Source organism: Mesoplodon bidens, assembly GCF_964165515.1.
Source record: "Mesoplodon bidens genome assembly, chromosome: 1".
Classification (NCBI taxonomy): domain Eukaryota; kingdom Metazoa; phylum Chordata; class Mammalia; order Artiodactyla; family Ziphiidae; genus Mesoplodon; species Mesoplodon bidens.
In genome coordinates, this window is record NC_138176.1 from 163,004,584 (window position 1) to 163,031,035 (window position 26,452).

The 26,452-nt window shown below is 52.0% G+C and overlaps 2 protein-coding genes across 4 annotated transcripts in view; both read left to right on the forward strand.

The window, feature by feature from the left end:
- Positions 1–2,021, forward strand: part of DYDC1 (DPY30 domain containing 1) — a 69,280-nt gene extending 67,259 nt beyond the window's left edge. Inside the window, exon 8 of one of the 2 annotated variants that reach the window (XR_014015086.1) lies at positions 1,693–1,779. Coding sequence is in view for 1 of the 2 variants with exons in the window: in XM_081224569.1 (XP_081080695.1) it covers positions 1,693–1,815 (123 nt within the window). In the remaining variant the exon portion in view is untranslated. Of the gene's footprint in view, positions 1–1,692 lie in introns of both variants that reach the window. The other variant, XM_081224569.1, reaches the window with a different exon arrangement.
- On the forward strand, positions 1,946–17,895 carry MAT1A (methionine adenosyltransferase 1A; the record flags this gene model as incomplete). 2 transcript variants are annotated; one of them, XM_081234725.1, is made up of 9 exons in its annotated part: positions 1,946–2,039; positions 5,695–5,772; positions 6,613–6,735; positions 9,759–9,871; positions 10,228–10,371; positions 14,621–14,839; positions 15,984–16,166; positions 16,488–16,621; positions 17,294–17,895. In XM_081234725.1, the coding sequence occupies 9 exons, from the start codon at positions 1,946–1,948 to the stop codon at positions 17,394–17,396; spliced, it is 1,191 nt and encodes a 396-aa protein (XP_081090851.1). In that variant the 3' UTR covers positions 17,397–17,895. The 2 variants fall into 2 exon arrangements, with proteins under 2 accessions (XP_081090851.1, XP_081090852.1); XM_081234726.1 differs by lacking the exon at positions 17,294–17,895 and adding an exon at positions 16,792–17,280.
- Between the last annotated feature and the right edge of the window lie 8,557 nt (positions 17,896–26,452).

Sequence of the window (26,452 nt, forward strand, 5' to 3'; positions counted from 1 at the left end):
TGTCCCCTCCATCCCACCCACTCCCCCACCCGCACCCCCACCCCATGCCTCTTCACCCAATGATGCTGTTATTCATTTTGGAATTCAGAGGGCAGTTAGGCTGCTTTGTTTTCTAGCTTCTTGCAAGCTCTAGGAATCTGCATGAGTACTTGAAACTTCATCTTGCTCTTAAAGCACATTTAGAACATAATGGCTGTCGTTGTAAATGCTACGGTAACCTAGGTCTACAGTTCACATTAAACATTAGCTCACATTGCCTCCAGGTTTGAAACCAGTGTACCCAGAAGAAATTTACAAAAGGACAGTGATGTTGAAATATTTTAAGTGCAAACAGCAGGATTCCTGTGTGTTGACAGGGACAAGGCTATGTTGTCTAAAGTCCCTGTTTGATTCCTCATTTTCCATCCCTTCCCAGTGGTCTTTTCCTCTTTGGACCTTCTGCAGTCTTGTGACTGAGCATTCTAGCTCCCTCTTTGTAAAATGCCTCTGATTAAATATGTATATGTAAAATTTCTTACTTTATCCTAGAAGACATCGCTTTAATATGGTTTTAATTCCCTGGAGGGATAGTACTGCCACTGTTGACCAGTTGGAAAACTCAAGACTTGGAAAAAAAAATTTTTAATGCTCATAAGTACAGAGGGGATTTGGTTGCCAGAACTGTTTGTTGGGGCAATTGTGTCCTGCCTTTTGCTTCCCACAGTCCAGTGCTTGGTGCACAAGGTTTTGGTTGATTACTTTGTATTGCACTCTAGTGGGAACCAGTTTCTCCACCCATTCTCACTCTCCGTGATCTCAATTCCCTCTTGTTCCTTGGGCCTGAGGATGCAGCTAGATCTGAGAATGGGAGGGAGTGAAGTGAAAGATGCTGTCATTTAGTGTAGGAATTGGTTCAGGATATAATCCTGTCCCCTTCTTTTCTTGGTCAAAGCAAAAATAATGCAGGAGTCACGTGAGCAGGATGTTTATCAAGTGTATAGGGCCAATTTATCATAAGCAGCTTTGGGAAACTGGACTCTGATGATTTCCCCATAATGAATCTGCCTCTCAAGAATCCTTTTCCAAAAATCACTGTTCTCTGTAGCCCGTCTGGATACTTTTTTAACATCTTGCTTGTTAATGTGATTGCCAGCGTCTTAGAGAAGTTGACAGTTTCTGTGATTTCTATTAGCAGAAAAATGTGGGCTCAAAAGCTTTTCCTCTAAATGAATCTGTTGTGTAACATCCAAGCTGACTCAGAATATAGGTGCATACTCTTGCTCTGGGAAGGTAGAAGAAGGGGAAGAGCCCAGTTCAGACAAGGTGCGGGCGAGGAGGCAGGGCACCCAAGAGCAAAGGCACCCTGTGCTGTAATCTCAGCCTAAACCATATCTCTGGGAAGGAGTTTTTTGCTTCCTATTTATTTGTATCCCTGAGTAACCACAGACCCCCACCTCCAACGTGGGATGTTAACCTTGGTGCACTGAGGAGATGAGCTGCAGAGCTAAAGCAGAGTCCCAGAGGAGCTTCAGTTATGCAGAACCTATACAACTTTCTTTGCCATACATTGGCCACACACTTAGGGCTTGGCTTGGGAGATGAGAGCTAAGGGCTGAAATTCCTCAAGGTGAGAAGACACCCCTCCCCCCCAGAAGTGGACTCCTCCAATTTTCTCACATGATTATTCAGGCACTTTCACTTTTCCATATATAGGAGTCACTCAGGAGCAAGCTCTGGCCAGTTGGAGGGAGTGACACATCCTTCTCCAGTCCCTCCCTTCTCATCCCTCCGCACCTTTACTCTCACGTGCGCTTGCAGGCACGTAGGCAGAAGTGAGCCCTGTGGCTCTGCGGAGACGAGCCTGTTGGGTTTAAAGAAGGAAACAGACAAACAAACAGAACCCTCAGGCCAAGTCCCAGCATTAAAATTGTTACCTTGAAGAAGCTGAGTGGAGCAGTGTGAAGAGATGAATGGACCGGTGGATGGCTTGTGTGACCATTCTCTAAACGAGGAAGGAGCCTTCATGTTCACCTCGGAATCTGTAGGAGAGGGGCACCCGGGTAAGTAGGTGGTCCTGGTTGGATGGTGACCTGTACCGGGGGGTCACTGTTACTGAAGGCCTGGAAAACGATGTGTGTCAGTAACTGTAAGGGATCTTGGCAAGAACAATATGCAGTATTTTTTTATTCTGTTAATTTACAGTTTTGTAAAACAGTCACTTGTTATGCAAATAATAGATTGTAAATTAACGAAGCCGAGGATCTGTGCCGCAGCCCACCACCAGCATCTCCTCACAGTGGGACTGTGACAGAGAACACATGGTTGGTTGGATAAACATATCATATGTGTAAAATGTATCATCAGGTATTAACTCTATATCGAGAGATTTTTTTTTTGAGTAAAGCTTTATTATCAATGAGCAGCTTAAGTCAACAGAGAATGTTCCCGCAAGCAAGACCACGGGTCACTAAGTTTTGCATGTAAAGCATGTGCAGTTTAGAAATGAACAGCAGTGCGTTCTAAACAGGGGCCGAGACAGATCTCTGGAAGAAAATTCCAGCATTTTATTGGGTCTCTGAAAGGTAGGAGGACTGTGATGTGGGGAAACGAGAGAGGCTTCCGTGAAGACCACAGTGGGAGCCTCAACTTTCTGGGACAGTGGTTCCCAGGCTTCAGGGTGCATCACCGTCACCCCACGGGCTTGTTAGAACACAACGTGCTGGGCTCCACCCCCAGAGTTTCTGATTTAGTAGATCTTGGGTGAGGCTCAAGAATTTGCATTCTTAAGAAGTTCCCAGGCGATGCTGATGCTGTTGATGAGGGAGCCACACTTTCAGAACCACTGGTCTAGGAGAACCTGGGGGACCAGACACACTGATTTATGTATTTAAGCACCTCTTCAAAATTCACTGGGGTGTTTGAAGTTCTTGGTAACTAATCATCACCAAGTCTAACTTTTTTTCATCTTCCTCATCCTTGTTCTTTCTCAAAGAGCCTTAACTTTCATACCTCGTAACCCAGCTTTAGATATCTCAGTGCACTGCTCCTTCCATATGCTTCAGCCACTGGTTCTCAGCTGGGGAGGGTGTGCCCTTTTCCCGCAAGGGCATTTTGTAGTGTCTGGAACCTTTTGGCTGTCACAGCTGTTGGGGGCCGGGGCGGGCATGGGGTGAAACTGGCATTTAGTGGATAGAGGCCAGGTGTGCCTCTCAACACCCTGAATGCACAAGACCATCCCCCACAAAGAAGAAATTTTCCAGCCCCAAAGGTCAGTATTGCCATTGAGACATCTTGGCTTAAACTGAGTTTTGTATGTAACTTAGCTCAATTCAATGTAAATAGCATCTTTAATTCTGCACGACTTTATGAAGTTTCTAGGTTTACTGTACTCATAATCTCAGATCCATTGCTATGTCTCACATATTCTGGACAGCTCCATGATGTATGAAAGCCATATACAGGTTAGGAGATGGCCATAGATAGGATTTGCTCCATGTGGAGGAAGTAGGTGCTTTGTCACGCAGTGGCCAGTGGTCCCATTGTACACACAACAATGTGCTCAATGGACAGAGAATGAAAATTCCAGCCAATCAGTTGGCTGTTCTGTCTACTTAATGGCAGCCCTTCAATTTGTCTGATTCTCCTTGCGCTTGCCACTATAAATTAGCCATTCACGTTAAGACAGTTTCCTTGGTGGCTTTCTGCTTGTCATTCCAGTGCTGAATTCCTCTCCATCAGAAAGATAAAATTAATGCTTCTTTTTCAACTTCTAAGAAAACCAACTATTGGCTATCTTAAGGCTAGTAAGTGATATTGATAGAAATTTCGAAAGCCTCAAGAAACAGTTCAGAAAGGACCTCCTAAAGCATTATCTTAGTCTGTGAAGCTGTCTTAATACCCTTGCTCAACTCCAGCTTTATCCCTAATATCCCTTATCCTATTTCCCTGTGTGCATTGGAAACATGTGACCTGTGTCGTCTAAACGAGCAGAGTCATCCATGGTCATTGTGTGAGTGGCTCCTAGGAGGCCTGATGGCTGGTCTAAAGTGGATATTTGGACAGCAGGAGGCCATGATTGGTAGGGGGTTGCAGAGGCATGGACTTAGGCAAACCTAGATTTATAACCAGGATCTGCAGGAAGATAGAAAAACTCAAATATATGTTTAGTAGCAGTTTCTGAAGGAAAGATTAGAGAATTCACCTTCAGATTAACTAACATTTTAACTACAGAACTTAATAGGCACTTTCAAAAGCAGAAATGCGTGATTCTGGACCTGCATTCTTAATTTAAAAACTTAAAAAATGACAGGAGGGACACAAGGAAATTTTGGAGGTGATGGATGTTTATTAAACCTTGATGGTGGTGATAGTAATACAAGTATGTACATATGACCAAACTTACCAAATTACATACATTAATTATATGCAGATTTTTATATACCAATTATACCCAAATAAAGCTGAAAAAAAACTTACTAATTTACTAAGAGCAGACTCTATGGGTATTTTTGAACACTGAATGAGATGTAATATGTGTAAATAGATGTCACATTTTTTTCTAAATTTGTGAATATAACGCCAAAGCAAGAGTGGATTTTTCCACAGTGTCTACATACTCGACCATGGGGAGTCTTTTTAAAAAAATTTATTGATTTATTTGTTTTTATTTTTGGCTGCGTTGGGTGTTTGTTGCTGCGTGCAGGCTTTCTCTAGTTGCGGCGAGCGGGGGCTACTCTTCATTGCGGTGCACGGGCTTCTCATTGTTGTGGCTTCTCTTGTTGCAGAGCACGGGCTCTAGGCGCATGGTCTTCAGTAGTTGTGGCTCGCAGGCTCTAGAGTGCAGGCTCAGTAGTTGTGACGCATGGGCTTAGTTGCTCCACGGCACGTGGGATCTTCCCGGGCCAGGGCTCGAACCCATGTCCCCTGCATTGGCAGGCAGATTCTTAACCACTGCGCCACCAGGGAAGCCCTAGACCATAGGGAGTCTTTAAGGCAAATCGTAGAATAAGATGAAATGCCAGCTCATGTTGAACTCTTTGTCAGTCCCACCTTGATTGAGGAGGTCAAACCCAGCTGTTAGGATATCTGGCTTTCAGGAGGCTGAGTGACGGTGGGAAGGATCTGAGAGCTGCTTGTGGAAGTATTCTGCAAAACAGCAGTGGCAGTAATGTGCAGAGGTTCTCTTATGGGATTCTTACAGGTGTAGTCCCAGAACCGGGCGTGGTATTTTCTACACAGCGCACTGCATCTTGTGGGACCAGCGGTACCATGTGTCTGTCCCATCCTAGTCTGCCTCTTGGCACCTAATCTTACTGATGTCATCAGTTAGTGTTTTAACTTCTGTTTCTAGGATTTTTCTAGATGTTAGAATTAAAGGGAATATGCTGAGGAATGAGATACTTTTTAGTTAGAAGAATATGCGTGTGTGTGTGTGTGTGTGTGTGTGTGTGAATTGCTTTAGGCTCTTGTAACTGGTTTTGGAATATATTTCTTTTTTTAGGGAATTCTATGACTTTATATAATATACATCATCCAGTATTAAGGCAGAAGTGGGAAGAAATAAAAATTCCAAAAAATTTATAATTTCTTATATTTAAAAAGTGTCCTCTTAGGTAGATTCGATATGTAAACTGACGAAATATCTAATTATTTTAACATTTCAGTTTGCTAGGCTTAATATTCCTGTGATTCTTACATATGTTCATTCTTGTCCAGATAAGATCTGTGACCAGATCAGTGATGCAGTGCTGGATGCGCATCTCAAGCAGGACCCCAGTGCCAAGGTGGCCTGCGGTAAGAAACGCCTGATCCCTCCTGCTGGAGACCTGGGTGGGCTGAGCGTGAAACCTTTCCCTGTGTTGAAGCCTTCAGCACAGCAGAGAGCTGGGGACTTCAGAGCCTGGAGGGCTCCAGGGGTGATAGGTCTAGCCCCCTCACTTTACTGAGGAGATCTTGGGTGCAGCTTAATCAGGGCCTTAGCCAAGGTCATGGGTAGGGGTCCCGGCGTGGAGATCAGAGCCCCGATCTCCTCACGGTCAGCACCCTGTCCTTTTTGCTGTACAGACCCACCCTTCCCTCTCCAGGGCCACCCTAGCCCCCAGAATGAGCACTGTAGGGACCTGTGCCCCTCTGAGGGTGGACTTCACCCTGACATCTTTACAAATAACCTGCCTTGATTCTCTGCTCAGGACCCCATGCCTAAAGCCTGCAGTGGAGTTTTAGCAATAAGGGGGCAGGAGAGGCCTCACGTATGTTGGCTGCATTCTGCATTCTTTATGACTGCATACAGCCAGTGTCTCATTCTAATCCACAAAGCAGTCTTATGATTATCTTCATCCAACAGCTGAGGCTGAGTAAGTAGTTCAGGGTCAGGCAAGTATGCAACAGTAAGTGCGAGAGGTCCGAAGACTCAGGTGTGACCAGTTCTTTCCGAGCCGCAGTTCTCTGGGTGGCCTGTGAAGATGGTCAGCACTTGTGCCGGGATTTACTCTCCTTATTAGCATCATGATTTTTCCTTCTGGAGTCCATTCCTTGTGCGGTTCCTTGCGTGTCTCTTTCTCAGCACTGTGAGAGGTCCAGGTGTGGAGCCCCCTTCACCAGCACGTGGCCACTAACGTGTCTCCTTCCCCTCAGAGACGGTGTGTAAGACGGGCATGGTGCTGCTGTGCGGGGAGATCACCTCCGTGGCCATGGTGGACTACCAGCGGGTGGTGCGGGACACCATCAAGCACATCGGCTACGACGACTCGGCCAAGGGTGAGGCCAGGGCCCCAGGGCTGAGTCCCACCTGAGGCTCTCCGTCTCCTGGAAGAGCAGATACCTCCCAGGGGAAGAACGCTCCTAGGCCCGCCTGCCACGGTCCAGGGCTCACAGCCTCTGGCACAACAGTGTGGCAGCCCAGGCGGATCAGCCCCTGTCCAGCCATGGCTGACTCTGGTCTTGTTTATGGTCCTACCATCTTGGAAGAGGAAGAAGCTCCCAGTACAAGGAGCTGCCCTCTGTTGGGGACATGTTCCCTGCCAGGCTCTGGGGCTGGTCTCTGTGTGCATCTTCCTACCTAACTGTTCGAGGAACTCTGCTCGGCTCCTTATGCAGATGAGGAAGTTGAAGCTTCCATATGTCAGTAACTTGTGTAAGGTGACACGATCAGTAAGTGGCTGCCACCCCGGTTGGGACTTCTGCACTTTCTACTAAGTTATGCTGCTTCCCCACATAGACAAAGAAGAAGGTGGCTGAGTCCAGAATGGGTGCCGAAAGTAGGCACAGGAGACAGGCTGGCCCAGGGTAGCTCCAGTGCCAGGCAGTGTGGGAACCTACAACCCAGTGAAGGGGCCCAGGCCCTGGTGAGAGTTGAGGAGGAGCCCTGTGATGGGGTGGGGGTGAGAGCTGGAGAGAACTGAGGGCCCTGAAGCAGACTCCCACACCTGGGACCGGGCAGGCTGGGAAGGGGCCCAGCCTGGAGGGCGTGAAAGGACAGGGTGTGAGGGCCAGATACTAGGGCCAGTGTACACTACGTTCTACTTATGGGTTGTATGGGCTGACATGTGGCATCTTTGTGGGTCAGGGCAGGCTGGGGTGATGTGCACGGATCTCCATAAGTGAGAGAGGCTCTCTCTGCGTGAGGGCGTGGACACACACAAGCTCAGTGCAGCCACCTTCTGGCTCGCCCAAAGGACTCGCTTGAGCACATGGAAGTTTTGGGGGTATATCAAGAATCGCTGGGAGGAAACCAGTGGGTACAGGTCGGTTCTCCCAACCAGCATGCGGGGTGTCCGCGGAGGAGACGCGTTGTCCCAGAGCAGCAGCCTCCTGACACATTACCACGCAGAGCCTTCGCCCTGTTCTACCAGGAAGAGCCGACTTGTTTATGTACATTTAGACCTTATTCAAGAGCAAACCTTGCTCGGCGTTAGGCAGCAGGAACGTTTCCCGGAGGTATAATGTCCCCCAGAAAGGGAGGAGCGGGAATGAGCCCACCTGTGCCTGTCAGTGCGCCTGCAGCCACAAGGCCCTAGGCTAGTGACTCCCACTGCCCTTTCCCAGCCCTCCTCCTCTCCCCTTAGTCCCCTGAACTCTGTTCTCCTGAATCATTTGGAGCCTTTAATTTTCAGCGCTAAGAAGATTTATTATTTAGACCCGGAGTGAGGAGGTGAGTCCTTGGCAGCTAAAGATTGTTCCCTAAAGGTTGTTCCTTGGTTTGTGCATTCAGAAACCTGCACTGCGAACAGGGGCTGCAGAGGACAGAGGTGGCCTAATGGCTCCTGAGTGGGGACACTGCCTGGCATTAGTGATACAGTACAATGTGCCCGGCGGCCAGTCGGAGGCAGAGTGTGCAGTGAAGAGCTGCAGGGGGGACCATCCAAGGACGTTTTCAGAGAGCTAGATGGACTTGTGGAGGGGGATGGGAGGCAGAGGAGGAGCATTCTAGGCAGAGAGCCCTAGTGGAGGTGGCAAAGGAGGTCGTGTTTAAGGCTAAGCCTGAGTTTCCGTTGGCTGAGAGCTCTCAGCCGGGAAGGCCTGGCTGGAGCTGAGTGGTTTCCGGTTTACCTCCTTTGGTGGCAGGTCCCCACTGGAAGCATGAGCATAAACGATAGATCGAACCTAGGCTTTTTTTGTGGTTTTGTTTGTTTTAATAAGCCCATTCTGGCCACATGGGTAGGAGGACAGACTGCAAAGAGGGTGACAGTCATCTTGTCACTGGTACGTGTCCCTGTGGTGCGGCCTCTGTGCGTTTTAGCCTCTCATTTGTGTCCGTCCTGTAGCTGAGCCCAGTGAGGACCAGTGTCAGGGAGATTGTGCTGTGTGCCCGGCAGCTCCCTCTCAGGGCTCCTTGGCCTGGGCTGCTGCTACCCAAGACTCCATGTCCCAGGTCCCAGCCCACTGTTCCCACTTCGGGGGGACTGGCCTCCCTCCCTGTGCTTGAGCTTCCGGGATGGCCTGAAGGGGCCTCGGCCTCCAGAGGTGTGATTTTTCCATCTTGTTCCAGGCCTCGGGCACATCTTGGGCTCAGGGGACTCTGGCTCTGGGAGTGTCTCTGGATAGTTCACATGCACCGCATTGTTCAGTATATTTGATGCTTGGGTTTGGCGTATGCCTGGGCTTCTGAACGGCAGTGTTGAAAGGGCCCTTGATGTTCATTCAGTGCAGTGATTTTCCACCTGGGTCCTGGGAGGTGCTTCTGGGAGAGACAAAGGGGGCAAGGCCGTGAGTCACCCACCTGCCCTTCAGCCAGGGCAGCTGTAGCTGTTATTTGGTCTTCATACTGCCGCTCTGTGTAGGATATATATATATATATATATATATATATATATATATATTTTTTTTTTTTTTTTTTTTTTTTTTTTTTTTTTGCTGTACACGGGTCTCTCACTGTTGTGGCCTCTCCCGTTGCGGAGCACAGGCTCCGGATGTGCAGGCTCAGCAGCCATGGCTCACGGGCCCAGCTGCTCCGCGGCATGTGGGATCTTCCCGGACTGGGGCACGAACTCGTGTCCCCTGCATCGGTAGGCGGACTCTCAACCACTGCGCCACCAGGGAATCCCAGGATATATATTTTTAATCAAGGTGTGATTTAATACACTGTGGAGGATTTTTTTTGACTAAAGAGTTGCACGTGATAGGATGGGAAGGATACTGATGTTCCCCATCCTGGGCCTCAGCTCTGGGCCCAAACGGATGGTAGAGAGACCACCCATGCCGCTAAATGCCCTGTCGTGTGCCGAGCAGTCCCCCAGGAGCTCCAGCCTCCCTCTGCTCAGGCCTGCTCTCCTTGTGCCTAGGCTTTGACTTCAAGACCTGCAACGTGCTGGTGGCTTTGGAGCAGCAGTCCCCGGATATTGCCCAGTGTGTCCATCTGGACAGAAACGAAGAGGATGTCGGTGCCGGAGATCAGGTCACTAAACGCTGAGCGTTGGCCCTGTGTCAGGACGGCAGTGCAGTGTGCTCTGTCTGAGGGGCTAGCCGGGGAAGTTCATGTGTAATGGACTGAATGCACTGTGGGGTAGACCCCCCCGCCCCCATGCCTGGAGTGAGTCACCCCTTCTTCAGGGTAGTGACTTGAGGGCAGGGAGGGTTGGGGACACCCGGTGTGGGCTTGTCTCCCCTCTAGAGTGTTGAGTTCGGGGACCACGTCTTCCCCTCCACAAGTGCCCAGTGCAAAAGTTACATACCAGCGAGGATGGAGGGCCAGTGGGGCTTTAGATTTGAGGAGGGTTGTTGCCTGTGGTCTGAAGCAGGTGTCCGCTGCAGGGCCTGATGTTCGGCTACGCCACAGATGAGACGGAGGAGTGCATGCCCCTCACCATCATCCTGGCGCACAGACTCAATGCCCGCATGGCGGAACTGCGGCGCTCGGGGCAGCTCCCCTGGCTGCGGCCCGACTCCAAGACACAGGTGAGCCCCTGCCCTCCGCCCCCCGTGGGACTCCAGACACGTGCTTCAAACACCACCCCCCTTCCTCTTGATTCTGATCGTTGTTAAGATCCAAATGTTCCGTCTGGGCATTCAAAGAATTGTTGATTCTGAAAAGAACTATTTGTTTCAAAAATCTTCAGCTCCAGATCTTTTCTCCCCTGCCCCCAACATTTTATTATGAAAAATTTCAAGACACAGAAAAATGAAAAGAGCAGTTCTGGGTTTTTAGTGGGGGGGCTTTCTTAGCATAAGTTGACTCTAGTAATATGATTCCCCAATTCCTGCCACAAACCTCCTCTGTAACAGGTTTCAGACTTTCGGTCGCTGCCTATCAGGTCTCCACATCTTGAGCAAGCCTTGAACACACCGTGAACAAGTACTGTCTGCAGCTTGCTGTGGCCCTTTTGCTTTGTTTCTCATAAAAAGGCTTTGCCGATTCTGACTCTCTGTGGCAAGCCGCCCTGACCCCTGTGCTCCCTGCAGTGATGAAATCCGCACCGAAGTCTGTACTATTTGATGGCCGGTGGTGATGCAGGTGTTGGCACACGCAGAAGCCTCCTGTCCGCCTTCTCTCCCCGCATCCTGACGGCCCTGATGGCCCCTTTCCTCAAGGCTTCCTTCCCCAGCTCTTCTTCCACACTCCAGCGGGATCTTGGCACTACCTCTTCCACGCTCTTTCCTCCTGCCCACGCTTGTGAATCCAGCTTTCACCTCTGCACACTCAGCTTCCAAATCTTCCACTTGCAGGTCTGACTGAATCACCAGCCCCATTACTCATTCACCCCGCAAACACCCGGGCCCCGGGAGCTCTCCTCAGCTGAAGGAGTGCGATGGAGCCCACCTTTCCCTGGTCCTGTCTGTCTCCACTCTACCCGGGCTCCCGTTTTCCCTCTAGCGCATCCCTTCCGCTCCAGCCCCATTTCCCAGGCCAGGCCCAGGAACAGTGCTGTGTCCTCCCAGAGGTTCTCCCTGCCTGGAAACTTCAGTTAATTCCCTTTGGGCTTCACTTTTAATTTCCGTGTATCTGCTCAGAATTGTCTACAACTTTCTGCTTCCTTCCTACTTGTTATTCTGCTGTTTAACGCCGTGTATGGTCTTCCAGCTTTGCCTTCTTCTGTCCCCACCCCCAGTCTTTGCTTAAACCATATCCTTTCACTCATGCTCCCCTTTTCTCTCGGTGCTTTGCACCTGCGCTCCCACACTTTGCCTTCCTTGGAAGCTTTCTCTGGCCCCCACCTGTCTGTCAGTGGCCAGCGTGGTTCCCACCTCCTCATGGTCTTCTCTGGCCGCCCTCAGGTGGGACCTCCTCTTGACCCCGCACTTGGAATTTGGCTCACGTGGTTTTATAGCTCAGCGCGGTGCACGCGACTCTGTCCCGTTACTCCAGCTTCACAGAGGTGCATCCTTCTCACCCCAAGTGCAAGGCCACACAAGGCAGAAGTTGCATATCAGCTGTACCTGGGGCAAGGGAGTACCTCTGTGGCCTAAAAGAAACCCTTCCTTGGGACTTCTGGTGTTATCTACATGACCCCCGAGGTGAGAAGTAGAATCATGAGCAGCCCTCAGGTGTTCTTTGAGGTTGTGGGCAGGAGAGCTAAAACGTGTGGATTGTGATGGTACCAAAAGAAAAGAGCCCTCCCTGCCCTGTGCCAGAGCTGTGCTGTGGTGGGAAGCAGGCTGGAGATTCACAGAAAAGGAAATCCTAGAACAGGGATGGGAGGAAGTAAGTGGGGTGACTCGGGTTTCCTTCTCCCTGCCTGAGGGTAAGGACTGGAGGGTCCACCTACTGGACCCACTGAAATAGGAAAGGCCTCCTGTATTTGCTTAGTAATAGAAGGTTTCTGAGTCTAGAAGGCAGTGAGGGAGGGTGGGGAGGATGGGCTCTTCCAGGCTTTCCCTTCTTGCAAGGAGACACTGAATTCTCTTACAAATGCTACTTTGGATACCAAAGTCGGCCTTACTCCCCTGCTGCAGGCAGGCCCTGAGCCAGCGGGCATCAGAGAGGGTGTGGGGGTCTGCTGACGGGGCCTCTCCCTGAGGCCCTCGGCCGGCCTCCACGCGGCTGCTGCACTGGGCTGGGCACCCTGCCAGGAACAATGTCTGGGCCTTCTCCTCTATACCTTACTGGTAAAGGATTTTCATCATCTACCCAGAGTGTTGACTGTGAACAGGATGAACCTTTCCACCTGAACAAATTCTTGCTGCTGATACTGAGAATTGAGTGGCAATACGGATGGCTATTTTTGTACCTGGCCAGAGTTGTGTTTTCCACGGTGTACTTTTCCCCACATCTTGCTGACGTGATGAGATAAGAGTGATGCTTGGGGCCCTTTGCTCTGGCACAGCTCTGCTTGGGGTTTGTGGCAGAGCGGGGGAGTCCGGTAGCAGTGGAGATGGGCCTCAGCAGCTGCGCAGGATAGGAGCCTTCTCCTGAGGCCAGATGCAGCAGGTCTGGTCCCAGAGTTGCCACAGGGCCTCCACTCTGGAGCCCGCCAAGCCCCCAACTCCAGCTCCCTCTCACAGGGCCCTGGGTGCACGCAGCCCAGCATTAAAGGGCTGCTCTCAGAGCACAGGCGGTGTGCATCTGCCCATCTCACTAGGATCTGGCATCGTGGGGTCAGGGCTCTTTCTCTTCCTTCTTCTGGATCCCACCCTATGGCTCTTTGGACCAGACAGGACGTAGAGTAGAGTTTGATACACGTCCCGTGTTTGATGGATATCTGAGGGGCCTTTGGGCAGGCTGGGACCTCGCCTCAGGCATAGCCCCAGGAGCCACTGTTTGCTGCCCTGTGGTCCTGTCAAGGCCCTTGGGGTGGGGAGCAGTCATGTGCCTGCCGACCAGTGTCCCTGCCAGACCATGCAGCATAGCTGCACTCCTGCAGGCGCACAGCCCCTCTGGGCACTGCCCTTGTGGGTCCATGCTGCCTCGGGTAGCGACGGGGCCTGTGGCTCCAGCATTGAGGGTCTTGGGTGACGACCTTGTGCTGGGCAGAGACGCAGGCACCAGGCCACACAGCGCAAGGTCACAGCCCACTTTTGCTGGCTGTGTGATCTTGACCAGAGTATTTATGTTCTGGAACCTCAGCTTTCTTGTCTTTAAAGTGGGGCTGGTAACAGCTTCTCACAGCTTTTGGCATGGCTTGTCGCGTACAGTACACACTCAGTCAATTGCTGGCTTCTTTTTTCTTTTCCCAGCCTCATGTGCCGTCCTCACCATCCCTTTCCCTCTCGCTCTGTAAGCCCAGGGTGCCCAGGCTGCTCTCCTTCGTCACCGGACAGATCGGGCTGTGATGTCGGGCCCTCGCGCTCCCTGATGTGTCGGTAGAGGACAGGGTGCAAAAGCATTTTCTCTGTGCTGCTCTGGGCATGACACAAGCTTTGGGGGCAGGCAGAGCAGTGTTTGGCTCTTGGGCTTTTCACTGACTGGCGTGTGACTTCAGGGAAGTTGTTTCACTTCTCAGAGGCTGGTCTTCCTCATTTGTAAAGTGGAGACAGTAATGCCGATCTTGCTGGGTTGGTTTAAATATTCATTGATAATGCATAGAGTGGACACAGAACTGGAGGGAGTGAACCCCAGCTCTGTCCCTATGGCCTGCCCTGCGAGGGAGCTGCAGGCAGGATCCTTCCCTCCACGCACTCTCTGCTTTTCCTTTTGTCCAAACACACAGAGGCTGGTGACCCAGAGCTTGCTGCTCCCTCCAGTTCAGTCTCCCTGGCTCGAGTCCCTCTCACCCTGTCCCTCCAGCAGGCAAGGCCTCTGGCCCCATATGCTTCCAGAGTTCCTCCACTGAGGGGGCCGGGGCAGTGGGCATGTGGCCTTTGGACTCCTGTGTTCCTTGGTGGGAGCCGGTGTGTCTTGGTCCTGGGCCACGGAGGGTCAAGACAGGGCTTTGGCAGAGGGACATTTGCTGGCACCCAGAATCCTCTGAGGTAGGAGGAGTGGAGTCTAGTGGGTCACAGAGCAGAAACTCTGTGACACCCGAGTCTCCAAGTGGCACTGATTGTGGTCACAGGTGGGAATAGCTTGTGCCTCATGCCCAGTCATCTCACAGCACCAGGCAGTTACTCAGTTTAAGAATGTGTCAGATGAACTTTACTGAAGTCCCTTTGAGGACAGGAGATCCCTCTGGCTCCTGGGAGCCCTGCCTGCCTTCTGGGCACCCGCGCCTGGCAGTGATGTGTCCTCAGCTCAGGGCAGGGCCTCACGATGTTTCCTGCCTCCCGCCAGGTGACAGTGCAGTACACGCAGGACAGCGGCGCGGTCATCCCAGTGCGCATCCACACCATCGTCATCTCTGTGCAGCACAACGAAGACATAACGCTGGAGGACATGCGCAGGGCCCTGAAGGAGCAGGTGATCAGGGCCGTGGTGCCGGCCCAGTACCTGGACGAGGACACCATCTACCACCTGCAGCCCAGCGGGCGGTTTGTCATCGGAGGCCCCCAGGTGTGTCCTCGGCTCTGAATGAGGCCCTGACTTTGCTTACCTCCCTGAGTGCAAAGGCCACAGGAGGGTGGTGGCTTTGTGTGGCTTGGCCAGGTAGGTCTGGCCCTGGACGAAATGTGAAGTCAGCTCGTTCTGTGAAGCCTGCTGTGCGCCCTTGAGTACAGGAGGAATTGGGGACATGTCCCCAGGAGGCTCCCCCTCAGTGCTGCCTGGCCCTCCCACTCGAGACGTCTCATACGTGTCCAGCTGCCGCCTGACCCTGCCCGGGGCTAACTCACCATCATGGGCGCTGAGCTTGCCCGGGTGGCACTTCCTGGGTCTTGGACACACGTGACCTGCAGCTCTTGTGGGCACCAAGGTGGGGCTGTGTTTTAGATGGGGACATGGGGCTGCCCCTTTCTCCTGTGCAGCCGGCGTGAGCAGTCAGAGAGAGCCCTAACCCCTCCGAGAGGCTGCTGACCACTGCCTGGGCACCTCCCTGTGGACGTGTTGCCACAAAGCGGAGCCCCCAGGTTGGGTCCTATAGCCAAAGTAACACAGAAACCCAGGGTGAAAGGAAGGCACAGCTCACTGTGTTTTCCTGCAGGACTTCTCAGGGCCTCGGCATGCTGCTGTGAACTGTGGATCTCTAAGCGGGGTAGGGGGGCATGGTATAGTATGCAGACTTTCCCCGCATCATTTAACAGAAACATAGAGACCCCCCCCACCAAACGTCTTTGTCGACAGAGATGCACAGAGCAGACACTGGAGGAAATGGGCAACTTAACGTTTGCCGGGTGGCACCAGCCGGGGCACAGCCCGGGGTGTATTTGTCACAGTGCGCTTTCCTCCTGCACTTGGATTTCTCCTTTATGATTGACTCCTACAAACAAAGGCTTTACGAGCAGGCTGTGACCCCAGCTGGCCCACCTTTTCCCCTTTCTGATGAGGTTCTGACAGGTGACCTGACTTCTGTGACTAGTCAGTGATTGAACTGGGATTAGAGCCCAGGGTTTCTGGCTGACTCCCAGCCAAGGGGTCTTTGGAACGTGTGCCCCCAGAAGCTTTGGGGACCGCCTCCAAGTTGTGGTCCAGCAGCCACTGCAGTGCTTTGGCCGCCTCCTCCTCCCACATCCTCCCTCTGTGTCTTCCTTTCCCTCTGCAGGGGGATGCGGGCGTCACTGGCCGTAAGATCATTGTGGACACCTACGGTGGCTGGGGGGCGCACGGCGGGGGCGCCTTCTCCGGGAAGGACTACACCAAGGTGGACCGCTCGGCCGCGTACGCTGCCCGCTGGGTGGCCAAGTCCCTGGTGAAGGCAGGGCTCTGCCGGAGAGTGCTTGTGCAGGTGGGTCGGACCCCCAGGTCTACCCTGAGTAAGGGCACCCTGGCCTAGGGGAAGGCCCACACTTTGCCGGAGGATGCGACTCTGTGTGTGTCATGTTGGGCTCTGTGGCCGGTGCCCTGAAAACCTGGGAGTGGGAAAACAAGTCTTCAGGCAGTGGGGCACGTACAGAAACTGCCCACCGTGAAGATGGCAGGGATTTCTAGGCAGATGGGGGGCTGGGGGAATGTGTTGGGCAGGGCGTGTGTGGTTTCAGCGTCACCTCCCTGAGGATGGCAGGGTCTCTGCAAGGGGCCCGTCCTTGACCCTGGACTCTTCTGGAAGGTGTCCTATGCCATTGGTGTGGCCGAGCCACTGTCCATTTCCATCTTCACCTACGGAACCTCCCAGAAGACAGAGAGAGAGCTGCTGGCTGTGGTCAACAAGAACTTCGACCTTCGGCCTGGCGTCATCGTCAGGTAAAAGGATAGCCCCTTCTGTTGGGCAGGACCCTCTTCCCTCACCCAGTGCTCAGCTCATTGGAAAGGGAAGCAGAAGGAAGCATGTCCAGCCTCCCAGAAGCAGGAGGGACTTCAGGCTCTTGGTCCAGCACAGTGCAAACCCCAAATGCAGGATGTCTGGTTTGCAGGTTGAAGGCGGCTGGGTTGGGTCCCTGCTGGCCCAGCAGACCCTGACCCCAGAGGGGCCATCTTTGAGCCAGGTGGGGGATCTTAGGAAAATAATCACAAGGCCCATCGGCTGGGAATTTAGTCGGCAAGTCCAGCCCCACCTGCTCTCGTTTCTGATGCCACCCCTGCTGCCTGGAGCTTGGCGGTGTTGATGTCGGCCTGGGCCAGGTGAGTGGAGTGGAGAGTAGGCCAGAGTTCACATCCCTGGTTCCTGCTGCGTTTGTGAGATCAGTCGGGCTGTCCCTGAACTCTGAGCCTGTTTCCTAAGCACCAGTGGCAGTCACCTCGTAAGACGTGGCATGGCGGAGACATAACACTTACGGGGAGTTAGTTGTTCTCGGGTGGGTAACACCACCCACACAGACTGTCGTAGTCTCTTAATTGCTCCTGTGCCCAAATTCAGAGGAAGAAACTCTGCTACTTTTCCATTAGAAATGACCTTTTTTCCTGCTGAACATGTAGGGACTTGGATTTGAAGAAGCCCATCTACCAGAAGACGGCATGCTACGGCCATTTTGGAAGAAGCGAGTTCCCCTGGGAAGTTCCGAAAAAGCTTGTGTTTTAGTGCTGGTGGGACCAGGCCTGGCTGCACCGTGGAGGCATCTGAGTGGAACAGAGCCATGTTCCTCTTCTCTAGGACCCCAACCCTCAGATCTCCCGGACCCAGGGTTGGGCCTTGCCCACCCACTGCCACCTCCCTGGCAAAGCCAGGCCCCTCTGATTTAGCAGGAGGAGGAGGCCTCCTGGTGCCGGGCTCAGATCTCCTTGTGAGGACAGTCATGAGGTTCCCTTGCCTCTCCCTCAGGCCAAGGCGATGTGAATTTAGTGGAAATCTCACCCGTGTCGGCAGTCAGTCCCCTCGCTCACCTTCCGCCACGGCCTGGACGCTGATCAGCCCCTGCCTCCCTGGCATGTGCCGAGGGCAGCACACGGCACAGATCTCAGGGCTCCATGTGGGCCTGGGTGTGCCGGGGCTGCCCCTCACATCTGCGGCCGTGCGGTCAGTGTCCTGAGCCCAGGCCTCCCAGAGGCCCTCCCAGGCTGGGCTTGTGGAGGGGGTGAGAGCATCTAGTGTGTAAGGGACCGAGCTACTCACTGATCTCATTTCTTCTTCACTGCAACACAGTGAGGTGACACCCTGTGTTACCTGCATGTATAGATGGGGAAGCCGAAGTAGCTTTCACAAGGCCCCACAGCTGCGTGGGTCAGGGCCTAGATGTGAGAGCAGGAGCCATACACTGTGTCTCCCCCCGCCAGCACCCCCATCTCATGCCAGAGACAGGTCTGAGCGATGACCAAGTGGATTGAGATGAGGCTGTGACCTCTGTCCTGAAGACTTGAGGTTACTGGAAATTAGGGGATTAACCCCTTGGTGAGCCCTGGGCCATGATCTGCAGAGTCAGGACAGAACCAGAGGGGTGTTTCCTTTGCCTCTTTCATTTCAGAAGACAGTTTGGGGTGCGCTGGCTATCCTGGCCCACGGGGCTGGGCTGGAGTTGGGAATTAAGAGGCAGTGGTATAATCCCAGCCCCTGACCACTCAGGGACATGCAGGGCTGGGCCTGTGGACCCCTGGGGTAAGGGTCCAAGACCAGTCCTGTCCCACTGGGCTTCCTAGAGCAGGAGCAGCAGCTTGTCCCTTAAACAAGGGATGGAACCCTGTGTCCTCCACAGCTTTCTCTCTCTCTGGCCCCTCTGTAACCCCTGCAGTCTGAGTGCTGTTAGAGTAAGTGGGTGAGCCCCTCAGACCCCCCTTCCAGAGAGGACAGCCCTAAGGCCCGAATATCAAATGTTAAATGGTGACTCAAGTGGCAGGGCTTGACCCCTAATGGGAGATAAGTCAGTCAGGATGTCATGAGGAGATTTCTGCCTTTACCAGGCAGCCTCTGGGGGCAGCTGTACCCCTGAGGTCCTGGGTGGTCCTTTGCGCACCGGGGTCTTGGAAGCTGCACGTTCCCCAGCCTTTCCACCTGTGGCTGGCACCCACTCCCCCCAACCCCCTTCTTCAGCCTGGGCCTCTGACAGCTGCACCTCTACCTTCTCCCCACCTCCCCAGACCACAGGCTCCGGTAGGGGCCTCCATGGGCTTCTGGAGAACACTGGGTACTGGCCTTCTTTCTGGGGCACACGGTGCTGGATCTGGCTGGGAGACACAGCCCAGGAAGCCTCATCTGGGTGGCAGACGGCCAGCAGCTGGGCTCTAGGCCTGAAGCACAAAGACCCTTGGCTTTCTCTTCCCGTCAGGGAAAAGGCAGCTGTTCAGGGCAGAAAAAGAAGCCCAGATCTCCATAAAAGCCTAGAGCTGGTGTGTGTGATACGGAAGCTCAAGTCTCTCTCAGGGCTCCAGGTCACCCAGGAAGTCTTGAGTTCCTTTCGGGAGAGGGAGGCTCAGCTTTGCAGGTGGCTGAGTTCCTCTAACTTGGGCCATATTCGAAGTGAAAATTCAGAATTTTATACTTTCCCCACCCGCTGGAGAAACAAGGTTTTTTTGGGTCAACACTGTTTATATGAAACTAGAGTCTATTTGTTAATAGTTCCTGCTAAACCGGTGAATAAAAACTCAAGGAGCAACTGCTCTATGCTTAGTTTTTGTCTGCAACCCCCTAGAAACCTCCCCTCCAAGTAACATTACCTGATCCCCATCCCGCAGCGAAGCAGGTGTCCTGCCCTCAGGGTTTCCCAGCCAGGGTCCCTCCGATCCCGTGCAGGGGGCGCCCAGCCAGCACAGGTTAAGGCGTCTCATGCCACCTCCTGTGTCATCACTGCATCACCGTATTCATTCTGCAGCACGCCGCCCAGAGGTAGGCATTCCTAGCAAACCCACATCACACATGGAGACCCTGAGGCCCGAAGTGGGATGGGAGTGTGGCCGAGGGCACCTGGCTGGCAGGTGGCTTCAGAGTGTGCCCCCTCCATCATCTGGCGTTTGTGCCCCTTGTCCTCGCCTGGTTCCTTCTGCTGCCCCTCCCTGCATGTTGTCTGCAGTAAGCCTGGCACGAGGCAGGCGCTCGTGCAGTATTTGTCAGCCGGTTCAGTGACTGAAGTGAGGTGAGTGAATGAAGGGGGTTGGTTGGCAGAGACGAGCCAGGCCTTCAGTGGGTGCACGTTTCCCTTCACACGTCCCGTGAGGAGAGTTAACCATCGTTTAGATGAGAGATTGTCCCCGCAGGAGCCCCCGGAGAGGTCGTCCTGGGGTGTGGTCAGAGCAGGTGGTGGGGAGGGGGTCAGCTCTGGGGAAACGTCCCGATCAGGCTGAGGAGGGGGAGACTGCAGAAAGAGGTTTCTGGTGACACCCCGACACAAGACGGGCTGACCAGGGCGCCAGGAAGGATAGACCTGGGAGTGTGGCAGAGAGAGGAGACCCGTGCTCTAGAGGCTATTGCCTGGGCTGTGCAATGACTACATTTCCTAGAAAATAATACACGTAAGAACACATATAAATAAAAAGATGCGCATGAGCCGTGTTAGGATATGTGCCCGGGAGGGAAGGTGGTAGAAGAATGGCTCTGTGGGCATCAAAGGCCGAATAATTAGTGAAAGCAAGGAGGGGAAGCCCTTTCTGGGCCATGAAGTTCCCAAGTGTCAAAGTGTCAGGGAAATGAAATAGTAAAGGAGATGGGAAGTGGGGGGAGGGGGTGGCCTGGGGGAAGAGGGAAGCCAGGAGAGTTGTGGGAGTGGGGAGCATCCTTGGGAGCTAAGTGAAGATGAGCGCGGGTCTCCCACGTGGAATGACACCAGTGGCTTACGTGACATGAGGCCTCCGAGTGCCCAGGGACTTCAGCCACATGGAGGTTGTCGGTGACCTGGGGAAAGGAGACTCCTTAAAATGTAAATGTGGCCGTGTTTCACACTCCAGTTGTAATCCTTGAGTACCTCTAATACACCAGGTATTAGCTGTCAGTGTCCCACGTGCCTGCCCACTACCCATCTGTCTGCCCTCATTCTGGGCTCTCCCACCCACCCCACTCCAGACTCCCTGGCTTCTCTGGCTTCACCAAACAGGCCCCACTCACTCCTGCCCCAGGACCTTTGCAAATGCCATTCTTTCTGTGATGCTCTTCTTCTGTCTTTGGATGGATGCTCTGTCTCATCCTGTAGGTTTCAGATGAAACTTCTGTGTTTCTGAAAAACCCCTTCCTTGATAACCTCCCCTTTCTCCTCCCATTTTTTGTTCCTTGTTCAGTGTGTATAATGTGTAAATATGTGATTTCCTTGTTTAACCTTGGGGCCCAAACCCCTTGTGTCTCCTTCTATACCCACCCACCCTTTCGTCTCTTCACAGGTGGTTCCTCCGAACCCTTCCAATCTCAGTTTACTAATCACCCCCCAGAAAGACTCTCCCAAACATCCTCCATAAATGATGGCCATCTTACTCTGGTCCTGAGCCATCAAAAGCTGTAATTCCTTGTGGGTGGCAGTGCTTGCTTGTTCATGCCTGTCGCATCCATAGGACTCAGAATTCTTTTTATTTATTTATTTGTTTGTTTATTTATTTATTTATGGCTGCGTTGGGTCTTTGTTGCTGTGTGCGGGCTTTCTCTGGTTGCGGTGAGTGGGGGCTACCCTTCATTGTGGTGTGCAGTGGTGGCTTCTCTTGTTGCAGAGCACGGGCTCTAGGCACATGGGCTTCAGGAGTTGTGGCTCGCGGGCTCTGGAGCGCAGGCTCAGTAGTTGTGGCGCACAGGTTTAGTTGCTCCGCAGCATGTGGGATCTTCCCAGACCAGGGCTCAAACCCGTGTCCCCTGCATCAGCAGGTGGATTCTTAGCCACTGCGCCACCAGGGAAGCCCCGGACTCAGAATTCTTGAGGTCTTGCCTTGGCTGCTCTGTTTGCCATTTCATATCTGGCTCCAGTGCCGGGCCTGGCACAGAGTAGGTGCTCAATGTAGTCGTATCAGAATGAATCCTAGGTGTGCCCATCTCTCCTGCTCCCTGAGCTCCCCTTACCAAAGAGGTTCTGCAGGCGCTGAGAATCCTGCTTGCCCTCCGGTGGGTTCTGTGTCAGGCTCAGGTGCCCAGAGATGTAGATGTAGATTACCATCCTTCATCAGAGTTGTGTGGGGTTTTTTTTGTTTTTGTTTTGTTCTGTTTTGTTTTTCTTGTATGTGTGTGTGTGTTTTAGCACTTGTTAAGAAGTAGCACTGTAACCGTGAGTAGTTATACAGCAATCACTTGGCAGTTTAATGTTTCAACATGAAGTGAACAGGGAATGAATGACACGATATGACAAAGCCCATTTCCCACAGAGGGTCCAGAGGAAGGTGACATCAGATGGGGAGGCACTTGGAGGCGGGTGTCGAGGAAGGGGAGTTGGGAGTTTGGTCTGAGAGGTGGTGGTGGATGGAGGGGTGGGGGAATGAGAGGCAATTGGGAGAAACAGCAGCCCAGCAGTGGGTGGCTGGTGTGAAAGGCTTGGAAATTGAAACTTCAGGAGAAATTTTGGCCTGGGACAAATTCCCCAGAGCAGATGTGACCCAGGCACAGTGTAAGAAGCGGTGACACAATAGCCAAGATATGGAAACCACCTAAGTGTCCACCAATGGAAGAATAAATAAAGAAGATGTGTCGTATATGTGCAGTGGAATATCACTCATGAGCAAGAAGGAAGTCCTGCCATTTGCAACAACATGGAGGAACCTGGAGGTCATTATGCTGAGTGAGGTAAGTCAGAGAGAGACACACACTGTATGACGTCACTTACCTGTGGGATCTACAAAAGCCGAACTCACAGAAGAGAGTAGAATGGTGGTTACCAGGGGCTCGAGGGGGTGGGAGGGTGAGTGGATGGGGGAATGGGGAGATGTTGGTTAAAGGGTACACACTTCCAGTTAAAAGATAAGTTCTGGGGATCTAATGTATAGCATGGTGATTATAGCTAAGAGCACTGTATTATATACTTAAAAATTGCTAAGAGAGTAGATCTTAAATGTTCCCACCACAAAAAGGAAATGGTAACTACGTGACATGATGGAGGTGTTAGCTAATGCTCTGGTGGTAATCATTTTGCAATGTATCAGGTGTACCAAATCAGCACTTTGCACACCTTAAACTTATACAATGTTATATGTCAATTATATCTCATTAAGTCTGGGGGGAAAAAACTGAGACAGACACCTGGTTCCTGGGCTCTGAGGTCTACTGCCTTGACATCTTCATGAAAGAGGTTTTGGAGAAATAAGGAAGAGGGGCTGTGTTCTGAGTTCGGTTTGTATCAGCCCTAGATGCAAAAAAATGTGGGTAGGAAAATAATTCATTGGAAGAGGAAACCAACCAGGGGGAACAGGGGAGATTACAACCCCCAAAATCTGCATCAAAGGTGGCATTGGACGTCCCCTTACAATATGGGAGGTTACAGCAGACCCATCTGATGTGACTGTCACAGGACAGTGTGAGACTCAAAAGGCATAAGGGAAATAATTCGCTAAATCTGATGTCATAAAAAAATTATTTTGCATTAGGGGAAAAAACCTACAAAGATAAAAGATAACTGACAAATGGGAAATATTTACAATGTCAAATTTAATGAACCACAGATCAATAAGAAAGCAGCCAAAACCCCAGAGGTAAAGGGACAAAGTATAAGGACAGGAATAAACATGTAATTAAAGAAATGGAAGAAACCACAAGAAATGAAAGTTGCTCAACGGCACATATTTCAAGGAATAACTTTTTAAAAATGCAATATTGTATTTTGGCGAACAAATGGCTTGGGGGAAAATGTTCTTAAAATCCAGGGCTGGCAAAGATGTAAGGAAATGTGCATTTCCAAATACGGTTGGTGTTACTTGTTACAAACTTTCTGGAGGGTACTTCGTTCTTTTTTCTTGAACTTAAATGCCATGTTTGTCAGGTTTGACCCTTGGGTCAGAGGTGCCATCAAGATAGGGAGGGAGTGCTTTGCTCCCAGACCTATGGATCAGGAGGCCACAACCTGTCCTGAGGAGGGCAGGAGGGCAAGGTCGGTGTGGGCTGACCGGATCAAGGTGGTCGGGGGGAGGGGGGACTCTCAGGAAGCCTACGTCTGTTCTTGGCCTCCTTAGAGCAGGGCTCCCCGCCTTGCTGCCAAGGCTGAGGGGGCTACCTCTAGGGTGTTTTGTGGAGCCCCCAAAAGATGGCCCTGGGACACAGGGGCTGGGAGGAGCCCTCGTCCTGCACAAGCCAAGGCTGCAACTGCTGAGGCGATCATGGCAGCCTAAGAGGACCATTCAGATCCCCAGGTTACAGAGGAGGAAACTGAGGCTCAGGCGGGTGAGACCACTTCTGAGGATCCCCACTCAGTAAAGGGCAGACCCTGTCCCCGGGCAGGATGGGAACCACAGGTGTGGTGACATGATTCCCCTTCCCTGCGTCGGGAGAAGTGGCTGGATCGTGTCCTCACCCAGCACTGGGCCTCGTCCTGCTGCTCTGGAGGGGTGTGAGGACCCTCGGAGCTGTGCATGTTCTCCAGCAGGAGGGGCAGCCCCTAGGGGAGGAGTAGGAGACCCCTTCCCCTCAGTCCTGGACCCACCCCTCACCTCCAGGGCCCCTGACCCCAACCGCTGTGCTCACCTCAACTCCTTCCGACAGGAGGTTGGATGGCTTGTTCTAGTCTCAACTCTGGGCTGAGGGATCCCCTAAGACAGTCCCAGGGGGAGCACCTAGCCAGGGTGACCCTGCCCCCTCCCCCTCACCTCCTCCAGGGCTGCTGCAACCTCCCAAGAGGCACTGTGGGTCCATCCATCTCCCTGCACAGAACTCTGAAAGGCAGCTCTGAACATTCGCCCTTTAAAAAAAAAAAGAAAGAAGGAAGGAAGGGAAGAAAGGAAGAAAGAAGAAGGGAAGGGAGGGAGGGAGGAAAGAAAGGAAAGAAAAGGAATATCACCTTGTAATTAGCTCTGATTTTGGCATCAAAGCATCCCGAGGTTATGAGTTCTAAGATATTTCATTTGTTTTGACCTCATTTCTATTTCTCTGCTTTCCTTGTGTTTCATTTTCCATTTCTTTTTTTTTCTTTCTTTTCTTTCTTTTTTTTTTTTTTTTTTTGCGGTACGCGGGCCTCTCACTGTTGTGGCCTCTCCCGTTGCGGAGCACAGGCTCCGGATGCGCAGGCTCAGCGGCCATGGCTCACGGGCCCAGCCGCTCCAGGGCATGTGGGATCTTCCCGGACCGGGGCACGAACTTGTGTCCCTTGCATCGGCAGGCGGACTCTCAACCACTGCGCCACCAGGGAAGCCCTCATTTTCCATTTCTAACTTTCTGAGCTGCATGTAGGCTCAGCTGCTTCTAGATCCAAAATTTACCCGAGAGTCAGTTCTAAAATTTCCACGTGGTTGTTTTTCTTGAATTTTTTCACTTGTTCCTAGTTTCACTGACAGGCAATTACAGAAAATAATCTCTGTTATTTGTACTTTTCAAAAATTTTTGAGGTTTTTGTTGTATAACAGTCCAAAATGGTGAATTCTAATGTTATGTGGTCACCTGATGTTATTAGCATGTAGATTTGCATTTATTTTAATTTGTTGGATATTTAAATTTATATAACATGTATTTATATTTTAAATTATGTAATTTGTAATTCAGATACTCTTGTGGACAGTAATTTTAAGCTTTCCTTAGGGAAAGCCACAGACAAGAGAGGAGAACAAAAACGTGTGAATGCTCAGGAATGGCAAATGGTGGTTTCCTCCCTCCCTGATTTCCTCCCTCCCTCCTTCCCTTCCTCCCTCCCTCCCTCATGCCATCCAAGACTTGCATGGATCATGGAGCACTGTGCCGCGGGCCCTGGGGACATGGGCCGGGGAACCCAGGGGTTACGTGTGGGAACGTGCTCACAGCATGAGCAGTGAGAGGAAGGGCTCACCAGACAGGGGACAGTGTGGGCAGAGGATGGGAGGTGGGTCCTCGGAGACCACAGAAGCAAGGCTTCCGTAGAAGGCAGGAGGGTTGAGGGTGTGTGCCTTTATTGTTGCTGTCCTTCCCTGCCCCCCTGTAGTGCTGGTCTGCCCTGGTTACCAGGCGCAGGTTTGTCCCCTGGTCTCCTCCCTGTTGTGGCCCAGCAGACCATTGAGGATGGGGGCCCTTCATCAGCCTGGGGAACTAGGGAGGACTTAGCCTCCCATGAAGCTGTTATAGCGGCAAACCTAGGAGATGCTGCAGAGTTTCATGACAGGAGAACCTTCCGTATGATATGAGGCCAAGTCTAACTCTCCCTGGATCTCAGTGGGAGATGCTGGAGGGTGCTGTGGTAGGTGTCCTGGTAATAGTTCTCTTGTTTCTGATGGACTCGTTCAACCAGACGTTCTTTACAGGGAGCTGAGAAGCATGCCAGTAGCAGTTCAGCACTAATTCTAGGAAGATGTAAAGCCCTCATCAAGTTTTATCCTGGAATAGAAGACCAAAGCGCAGAAAGGTCAGATGTCCTGGACATGTCCAAAATGGATCTGGAACTACAGAGAGTGATTCAAAGATCTTGGAACATCCCAGTGCAGGGGGCCCAGGCTCGATCCCTGGTCAGGGAACTAAATCCCACATGCCACAACTAAAGATCCCACCTGCTGCAGCTAAGACCCGGCGCAGCCAAACAATTAATTAATTAATTAATTAATATTTTTTTAAAAACACACAAAGATCTTGGAACAAAAGCT